The sequence below is a fragment of the Prosopis cineraria genome, unplaced genomic scaffold, assembly GCF_029017545.1.
Source record: "Prosopis cineraria cultivar Desert tree isolate PC_DT_omini unplaced genomic scaffold, ASM2901754v1 PC13, whole genome shotgun sequence".
In the NCBI taxonomy this organism is placed as follows: Eukaryota; Viridiplantae; Streptophyta; class Magnoliopsida; order Fabales; family Fabaceae; genus Prosopis; species Prosopis cineraria.
In genome coordinates, this window is record NW_026555344.1 from 30,777,174 (window position 1) to 30,787,703 (window position 10,530).

The 10,530-nt window shown below is 36.0% G+C and overlaps 1 protein-coding gene across 2 annotated transcripts; it reads left to right on the forward strand.

The window, feature by feature from the left end:
* Positions 1–6,634: 6,634 nt before the first annotated feature.
* On the forward strand, positions 6,635–9,097 carry LOC129291441 (gibberellin receptor GID1B-like). Of its 2 annotated transcripts, XM_054928787.1 has the most exons (3): positions 6,635–7,037; positions 7,374–7,460; positions 7,638–9,097. In XM_054928787.1, exons 1-3 carry the CDS (start codon positions 6,999–7,001, stop codon positions 8,631–8,633), a joined length of 1,122 nt encoding a protein of 373 aa, XP_054784762.1. In that variant the 5' UTR covers positions 6,635–6,998; the 3' UTR covers positions 8,634–9,097. The 2 variants fall into 2 exon arrangements, with proteins under 2 accessions (XP_054784762.1, XP_054784763.1); XM_054928788.1 differs by lacking the exon at positions 7,374–7,460 and having other exon boundaries at positions 6,640–7,037.
* Positions 9,098–10,530: the final 1,433 nt, after the last annotated feature.

The following is a 10,530-nucleotide window of genomic DNA, read 5'->3' on the forward strand; positions in this document are numbered from 1 at the left end:
TTTGAATCTGACAAGATTGTAATGACAAAAAATAATGTGTTTGTAGGCAAAGGGTATTGTAATTAGGGACTGTTTGTTCTAAATGTTGATGAAATGAATAAGACTGAATCTTCTGAGTATATGTCTGTTTATATGGTTGATTCCTTTGATTTGTGGCATGCTAGATTAGGTCACGTTAGTAAAGGTTATATAAATAGGATGCGACAACTTGGACTACTTTTTGAAATTAAAAACAGAGATTTTGGAAAATGTGAAGTATGTGCAGAAACTAAACAAAGTAAAAAACCTCATTTTTCTAGTCAAAGAGAATCTGAATTACTATCTTTAATTTATACAGATTTAGGTGACTTAAAACAAACCATGACTAGAGGTGGTAAAAAATATTATATCACTTTTATTGATGATTTTTCAAGATATACTAAAGTATACTTGTTAAGAAACAAAGATGAGGCTTTTGAAAAATTTCTGTTATATAAAGCAGAGGTTGAGAATCAGTTAAACGAAAGAATTAAAAGGGTTAGATCGGATAGAGGAGGAGAATATGTTTTGTTAAATGATTTTTGTGAAAAAGAAGGAATTATACGTGAGGTAACACCTCCTTATTCTCCCGAGTCTAATGGTGTTGCAAAAAGAAAAAATAGAACATTAAAAGAAATGATGAATGCTTTGCTTGTGAGTCTTCTGCCCCTGATAACTTGTGGGGAGAAGCTATTTTGTCTGCATGTTTTTTACAAACTAGGATACCTCGTAAAAAAATGAAGAAAACACCTTATGAGTTATGGAAAGGGTTTACTCCAAACTTAAAATATTTGAAAGTGTGGGGGTGCCTTGTAAAAGTTTTATTGCCTGATCCTAAAAAGAGGAAAATTGGCTCTAAAACTTCTGATTATATGTTTATTGGGTATGCTGAACAAAGTGCAGCGTATCGCTTTTTAGTTTTAAAAAGTGATGTCTTAGACCAAAATACAATTATAGAAACTAAGGATGCTGAATTCTTTGAACATATTTTTCCTTTGAAAATTAAGCATGTTTCTAAACCTGTTGAGAATTCAGAGTTTGAACAAAATTTTAACGAGGATTTGGTTTTAAGGAGAAGTAAAAGGCAAAGGAAAGAAACAAGTTTTGGAGATGACTTTTACGTTTATCTAGTACAAGATGAACCGTTAAATTTTTATGAAGCTATTTCTTCTCCTGATGCTAAATATTGGAAAGAAGCAATTGAAATTGAAATTGATTCTTTAAGGAAAAATAAAACTTGGGTTTTATCAGATTTGCCCCAAGGAGCTAAGCTATTGGGTGTAAATGGATTTTTAAGAAAAAATATTTTCCAGACGGTTCAATTGATAAGTATAAAGTAAGGCTTGTGGCCAAGGGTTTTACTCAAAAAGAAAATATAGATTATTTTGACACTTTTTCTCCTGTGACTAGAATCTCTTCTATAAGAGTTCTTATTGCTTTGACTTCAATTTACAAACTTTTTGTTTACCAAATGGATGTTAAAACAGCTTTTTTAAATGGTGATTTAGAAGAAGAAATTTACATGGTACAGCCTGAGGGATGTGTGATTCCTGGGCAAGAAAATAAAGTTTGTAAACTTGTAAAGTCTTTGTATGGCTTAAAACAAGCGCCTAAGCAATGGCATGAGAAACTTGATCAAGTTTTGACAACTGGTGGATTTTCTACTGTTGAAGTAGAAAGATGTGTTTATACAAAGTTTGTGAATAGTGAATGTGTGATTATATGCTTGTATGTGGATGATATCCTGATTTTTGGCTCTAAAATGTGTGTTGTTAATGAAACAAAAAATTTTCTTTCTTCAAATTTTGATATGAAAGATATGGGTAAAGCCAAGGTAATCTTGGGTGTAAAAATCATAAGGAATGGAAATGGAATCTTGCTTTCCCAAGAACATTATGTTGAGAAAATCCTCAAAAAGTTTGGACATCTTGAAGATGTTCCTTTGAGTACTCCTTATGATTCGAGTGTGCAATTAAAAAAGCACAAGGGTGACCCAGTTGCTCAATCTGAGTATGTACAGATTATTGGGAGTCTGTTGCATTTGATGAACTTTACTAGGCCTGATATAGCTTATGCTGTAGGCAGATTGAGTAGATATACTCACTGTCCAGGCAGTAAACACTGGGAGGCTCTGGTTGAGAGTCTTGAGATATTTGAGAGGTACCATGAATTATGGTATATTGTATAGTGGATTTCCTGCTGTATTGGAAGGATACAGTGATGCTAACTGGATTTCGGATTCAGAAGAGACAAAATCCACTAGTGGTTATATATTCACACTTGGTGGTGGTGCAATAACCTGGAAGTCAGCAAAACAGACAATCAACACAAAATCCTCAAGGAATTCTGAGTTCATTGCAATGGAGCTGGCTGGGACTGAAACTGAGTAGTTGAAAAACTTCTTAGCAAGTATTCCAATAGGTGAAAAGCCCACACCATTAGTGTCTTTACATTGTGATAGCCATTCTGCAATAGCAACGGCTAAAAATAAGACCTTCAATGGCAAAAGTAGACATATTTGATTGAGACATAATATTATAAGGCAGCTGCTTAAAGACGGGATCATCTCAATCGATTATGTGAGATCAGAGTTAAATCTGGCAGATCCGTTAACTAAACCTCTAGGGAAGAAATTTATTATTGAAATGTCGAGGGGAATGGGACTTAAGCCTGTTTGAAATTAACGGTGATGGCAACCCAACCTTTGTGATTGGAGATCCTATGAAGAAGGTTCAATGGGTAAGAACAAGTCACTTGTTAGTTCTGCTAGCACTGAATTTTGTCCCTTCCTATGGCTTGAGAAAGTGCTAGAATGCATTGAACGGAGGCTGAGCGAAAGCTCTTAATATTTTCATAGTCCTTACAGATGGTGTATTCATTGCAGATACACTTGATGAAAACACCTATACAAATGTGGAGTGGGGCCGCTCCTATGAGATTGTGGCAAAATCTCTAGAGCATTTGTTAAAACCAGGCGAGCGCATGGCCGATAACGTGCAAAACTATCGTTAACAGCAGAGACTGTGGGGGTATAATCCGATTAATAAGACCTCTAGCACATGCTCAAGATCTGTTGGTTCAATAACAAAGTTACACTAATTTTTTTGTGTGCTAAGTTTTATTAGTCTAGGTTTGGTTCAAGTCGACAGACATCAAATTCAAAGTGATTATCCTCCGTGTGAATAACACAGACGAATATAGATCCTTTTGACACATGTGGGGGATTGTTGTATGTGTGTCAAAAGTGTGTGTGTGTCAAAGTCCCACATTGACTGAAGGAAGACATCTCCTAGTGAATATATACTAAGGAATGAAGTGGGCTAGTAAAATGGGCTTGGAGGAGAAGTGGCCTCGCGCACATGAGACAGGCCAACTCAGGGCAATCGCAGTTGAAATCAGCCGATTCGCCCCTCCTGCGCGCGAGTTCAAGAGGCACTGGGTTCCTTTTACCGGGTTATTTTTACAAAAAATGGTTAAATAAATAATTATTTTTGCTTACCCGAAAAACCTCTGATTTAGCTGTTTTCAAGTTGAACTTGAGGCGTTGGGCAGTTTTCTGGAAACCGAATCCTGTGCGTTAATATTTTGCCTGCCAAACGTCTCCAGGTTGAACGTTGAACATTTTTGGATTAATGGACGTGCACGTTTCTGCTGTTTAAGGTGTGTAACTGAAGCATTAATCCATGAACGTTTGTTGTTTAATGTGTGTATAACCGAAGCATTAACCGGTAATTATAACCCAACGTTTGTGTCTCATTCCTCAGCCTATAAATAGACATTGGTGCGGACAGAACAGATAGAAAAACGTTCTCGTCCTCTCCTCTGATCTTCTGTTCGTCTGTTTTCGTTCGTAGTCTCCGCTGTTTTGTTTCCTTGCTCCGCCCGCAGGAAGTGCTCGTTTAATCCTGGGGGACTGCCGGTCCATCATCCAAGTGTGCCGGAATAGTTCTTAAGGACAGTGTTCATCCGGACATGACTCGAGCAATTAGTAGCTCGCTGTTCACCTCTGCATTTGCTGTCTCCAACAGTGGTTTCATTCAAGGCTATTCGGTTGGTTTCAACCTAGATTTTTTTTGAATTCTAAAAGGATTTCTCTTAACTCTATCACTTCACTCAACTATATTGCTCCTTATTGTTTGGCTTTCTTATCTATCCCATGGATGAACATAGGGTACTTGTATTTGAAAGAAACCTTTAATTTCCACCCTGACTTTGTCATTTTTGTGATCAATTTATTTTGTGCCCTTGCTTTGAATCTTCTCATGTTTTTGCTTGTTGGGAAGACAATGGCTTTGACCACGAATGTTGCCGAAGTGGTGAAGGATTAATTGTTGATTTCTTTTTCTTAGTCTATGATAAAGGACATGGTGACGCCCATCAATTTGAGTGGCTACGAGCTTAAATTCTTAACCATGTGTTCCCTACTATTTTTAAAAAGTCTCTGCTATAAATTTCAAATTAACTGTAAGGGTAAGTATGCATTTATTTTAATTGTTCAAGATTCAAATGTATTAATTACGGGCATATGATTCAAATCACTTTTCGACATATAATTCAATGTTCAAATTACATGTTAATCTATTCATATATTACCTTTTTTTGCCTACTCACCTTACTGATTTAATCGGAGCTGGGAATGTTGGAATTGATAGGCTAAGCTGCAGGGCATAAGTTTTAAAATGTTGGAAAATAGTTTTGTGCTATTTTTTTATCAACATGTACTCAAATGTTTAAATAAAATTTAAATCTAAAATTTAGAAAGATAAATATAATCTTAAACCTTTGTCTACTTTGAAATGTCTTGCACATTTCTTGTAATTAATCTTGTTTTTAATTGGGGTGAAAGCTGACAAATATCAGCAGCATAAAAATAACGAAGATGTCACTTGATGGCCTGGCGGTGGAGTTCAAGCCAATGCCGAAACTATTCCTTGAAAGAGTGAGACCCCTCCAACCATTCATTTATATTTTCATACTATCAAAAGCTATATTACATCTATTTTAAATTATAAAATAATTTTAAAAAAATTAAACGCATTAAAATATCAAATATTTTAAAAAAATTTTATTAACAATATTTTATAATATTATTATTTTCATTATATTCTCTCCCTTTAAAAAATAAAATATTAATTAAAATTATTTTTAAAATTTTTATTTTTTTAAAAACAGGTTATAAAATATATATTTAATAAATTTTATTATTAAGTCTGATTTTGTTTAAAAGTGTTGAAAGAGTGTTATATTTTTGCAAATATTTTATCCGCACGTGATTAGAAATCACAATCATTCTTGCTATGCTTTAATCTCATAAATTCATCATTATCCTTTTTCTCAGTTATTAACATTAATAGTGAGTATATAATTACTTATTAAAAGTTAAATCAAAGTTAAAGACAGCGATGTTTTTTTTTCTTTTTAAATATAGAGACGTTGATGTTGTATCATAATATGAGCAATCTTTTAGGGTAACGACAAACATAAGGGTTCTGAATGTCTATTTTAATTTTGAAAAAAGAAAAACCTAAACACATCTTGTAAACGAAGCCAAAACGGACTTGTCAATAGCCATCCACAAAAGCTTTGTAGTTCGTACACGGGTCGCAAGTCACCGGTCATTTATCGCTTTCTCTCTCGCCACCCAAACAAAAAACAAAATGAGATACGTGTGTCATGTTTTGGAGGAAATCAATTATCTAATCATTTAACTATGATACTACATGTTTACTTCAAATTTTCAAATCCAGTAAACATAAAAATTAATTGTAAATAATTTTGTTTATAATTTTAGTTAAATTACTTAAGTTTTCCTAAATTTATTATATATGCAAGTCATCATTTGAATATATTTTATTAATAATAAAAAATATAGTTAATTTTTATAATTTAAAAATACATAATCTACTTCTATAAAAAGTAATTATAAATTCCATATCATGAATCAAAATATAAATTTTTACTAAAAAAAGTGTTTATATTTAATATCCAGTCATATTTTAAACAAGACTGCTTCTACTAAAAGGATATATATAAATGATAAAAAAATTAATTATAAATTAAAATATTTTTACAATTTAAATATGTATTTATATTAATTTTATATTTTAAAAATATTAATAAATCAATATACCCTCCGTCATAAATTATAACACACTCTTTAAAAAAGTTATCATTTAAAAATATAAGATACTTTAAAAAAATTAAGATTTTATTAAATAATTTTTTTTTAATATTACTCTTTCTCTCTCTTTAATATTAATTAAGAGTAGATTTAAGATTATTAAATAAATAATATTTTTAAAAATTTATATTTATATTTTTTAAAAAATAAAATTATTAAGTGTATTTTATAAAATTTTATTTAAAAATATATTACAATTTGAGATAATACAAAATTTTTGGCCAATGTACATTTTAATTTCCGAAGAAAGGATAATTTAATAATATATGCATGGGATTGAGAAATAAATAAGGGGGGCGGGACCCACATAAACAGTTTAATTCGGCCGCCTGCTTTGTCGTCTCCCTCGTCTCCGTTCATCCATCCCCGTCGCTCCTCTGCGTTTGACCCTCCTCTTCCTATTTCTCTCCTCTCTCTGTCCGTTTCTCCCTGCACTGCTCCCTGTGAACTTTCTTGCTCTCTCATCCTTCCCCCCCCCCCCCACCTCTCTCTCTCTGTGTCTGAAATCGTTGAACTTTCTCAGCTCCTTTTGTTCCCTTTGTCCAGATAGTCGTGTCTCTTCTTCTCAAGTCACCTAAATCCCGCTTTCCATCACAAGACCCACATCCTACTCCTCTACTTCCTCTCATTTCATCGCTTAAATCCCCTTTTCATCGTCTTCTCGTTGTCTTCAAATTCCTATAATTATTATGAGGAGGCATAAAAGGGTGCCTCTTCCTGCCTGGCTTGCTCTTGTTGTCTAGGTGTCTTCTGTGCTTTCCCTTCATCTTCTGCTGTGTCCTTAGGGAGATAAACAGACATGGCTGGTGGCAATGAACTCAACCTCAATGAATCCAAGGTACCTACCTTCCTTTTATCTGTATCATTGGACATGACATTTTGGTATTTTGACAGAAAAAAGATGTTCTGGTTGAGCTTGTCCCTTGCCTGCTTCTTTCTTTTCTACTCCCATCTTTTCCTTGTCTAATTATGTGATGCGGGTCCTGATGATCTCAAGTTTATGGAGAAAGTTTTGATCTTTTAACTTTAATTGCAAGGGCTTGATGATGCGTCTGTCTCTCTCTGATCGCTGGCGGTGTTTTTCTTCATGGTTTTATTAAATAAGATGATGATATGATTCATGAGTCGGTTTGAATTTTTTTTTTCCCTTGTACTTTCCATTTCTTCTATGTAGGCCACGGTTTCTTGTTCCGGTAAGTTGGAAAACTCGAGTTTCATTTGGTGCGACAAGCTGAAAGTTCTGATCTTTCTTTTGGTGATTGTGAGTTTTCTTTAGGGATACATCCGTTTGTTTTACTTTCTCTGCATTAATTTCCCATTTCTCTTTCTCATTAACATTTCTGGATCGTCGTCTGATCAATATAGTCAAACTGCAGTTCAATAAATCTCTGATTAACGTTCTAATCACCAAAACCTACATTCTTGGCTTTTGCTGTAGTGTATTGTTCCACTCAACACCTGGGTTCTCATCTCCAATTTCAAGCTGGCCTACAATCTTCTTCGTCGCGCAGATGGAACATTGAACCGCGAGCTTGCCGAGTTCCTTGATCGGAAGGTCCCTGCCAACACAATTCCAGTCGACGGAGTATTCTCTTTTGATCACGTCGATCGAAACACTGGCCTGTTCAATCGAGTTTATCAACCAGCTCCTGATAACGAGGCTAAGTGGGGCTACATAGAGCTCGAAAAGCCCTTGAGTACCACCAAGGTTGTCCCTGTCATCATTTTCTTCCATGGCGGAAGCTTCTCTCATTCCTCCGCGAATAGCGCCATTTACGACACTTTCTGCCGCCGCCTGGTCAACATTTGCAAGGCCGTTGTAGTCTCCGTGAACTACCGTCGTTCGCCGGAACACCGGTACCCCTGCGCCTACGAAGATGGCTGGGCTGCACTAAAATGGGTGAAATCAAGAACATGGCTTCAAAGCGGAACAGATCCCAAGGTTCATGTGTACCTAGCCGGGGATAGTTCTGGAGGCAACATTGTTCATCATGTGGCGGAGAGGGCAGCCGAGGAGGATGTTGAGATTCTGGGTAACATTCTTCTTCATCCATTGTTTGGCGGAGAGAAGAGGACGGAGTCAGAGAAGAGACTGGATGGGAGGTACTTCGTGAGATTGCAAGACCGTGATTGGTATTGGAGGGCTTTTCTTCCTGAAGGTGAAGATAGAGACCACCCTGCGTGTAACCCTTTTGGCCCCAGAGGAAAAAGTCTCAGGGGACTCGAGTTCCCTAAAAGTCTTGTTTGTGTGGCTGGTTTGGACCTTCTCCAAGATTGGCAATTCGCATATGTAGAAGGTCTCAAGGATTCGGGTCAAGATGTCAGACTCCTTTTCCTGAAAGAAGCTACGATCGGTTTCTACTTCCTGCCAAATAATGATCATTTCTATTGCCTCATGGAGGAGATAAACAAGTTCGTCAATTCAGACGGTTAATAAACCACCACTTAACCTTACCTGCTACAACAAGGCCATACATAACAAAAGCGCCACACTTCACATGGGTTCTATTTTTGTATCATCTTTTTCTCTTTGCTACTTTATAAATATGGTGTGTAGTTACTAGTTATAAAAATTGCTATAGTAAACATCCATGGCGGTCAATTTGAGAGTTCTGAAACTCCGGGACTCTTGTCTGTTATCTGCCCATGTCTCTCTGAAGGGTAGTTTCAGCAGTTTGAAGTAGAAAGCTCTGTTCAGTCAGGTGGGGGGTTCATCAAGCTTGCCCTGCTCATCCTTAGTGACCATAATCACTGAAGGAAGATAGAGGATGAAGCTTGGTAGTCGGTCACTTTGGGTTAAGGAAACGGGGTTCCTATCGTAGCACTAATTTCTTAATGTAAAGTGGAGCAAATCCCATATTATTATTATTATTATTATCATTATGGACTTGTATCTTATATGGCTTTACCTTGTAGTTTTATCGAGCTGTTAACATTATACGCAGTTATTCTTACTGTTTTACACTGTATCCTGCGATATTAAATTGTCTCAACTCCACGGCTGTCACACAGCTCTTTCCTTTTCCTTGTACTAATGTTACATCTTAATGTCATCGGGATGAGTCGTGTCCGAAGCATTATTCATCACCAGCCATACTGTAGTTAAAGTTCTTGATTCATTCTCTGGTTCCCCTCTCTCTCTCTCTGGGCAATTACGTTGGTCAGGTCAAGTCGCCTCGAAAAGTTGATACACATGTTGGTAAAGAGGAACAAGGTCGTTTGTTGGGCGTAGTTAGGGAACTGTTAAAGAGTAATGAAGGGGCTAGTGGGGGAGAAAAGCCAAAGCCCTCCATGAACAGAAGAAGACATGAATAACGTCAAGAGAAAGAAGAATGATGGGTAGGAGATTAAAGATTGAATCAATATGGGAATTCGCCATCTTTCACTTTCAAGTTTCAACATCGAAGTGGAGTAATTCTTGTCATCTCCTCAATGCCCTATTGTAGAGAGGCGTGTTTGGAGCCTGGGAAAACAGCAAAAACAGGAATTTGGCTTTGTTTTGATGAGGGGAAACCCATTTCTGGTAGTGGTTGCGACTCTTGGATGTATTCTCGGGGACCACTTCTAGGAACCCACAAAACCCCACAAGCGTCCAAACAAAACAAGAGATGGAAAAAAACAGTTATAACACTGAGGTTTGAGATTACTTTGAAGTCTAAAACTGTGATATTTAAATGGTCACTAAACGTGGTAGGCACACCTAGGTTGGGACAAAGGACATGGAACGGTGTCTTTTTATTGACTTTGTTGGGCTCCTCTGGCATCATAGAAAACCATAATTTTTTCCTTGACAGCGAGCAACACTGAAAAGCTTTGGGATTTTTCCTTCAACTTTTCTTGTGCAGATTATGCCTGCAGTTGTGCGTGTCTTATTATGGGGTGTCCTTAGTAAATTAGCTGTTTATGTCTTGAAATTATTCCGCAAAACGACAGAGAGGGAGGTCGTTGTCGAGAAATGGGGCTTCTCTTTATTGACAAAAGAAAGGCTTCATCTGTTTGGTCAGTAGTGAGTAACTTGCTTTTTTAAAAGCATTAATTAAACTACGTCACTTGCTTCTTGTTTGCGCGTTTTCACCATTTCCATTTCATTATTCTTCCATTCACCCTCTCATTAATGCCTTTTTGTTCCTTTATCTTCATATCTTACTTCTTCCCTCAAACACTCTTTTACCTCTTTATTTATTTCTGGGTAGGTTATGAAAATCTGAATTAACTTACCTGGTTTAAATCAGTGTCTTAACTGATTTAATAAATTACTTTATTTATAATTAATTTAATTATAATTTAATTATAATTTTAATCATTAACCTTTGAACTAGTATCTTGATCAA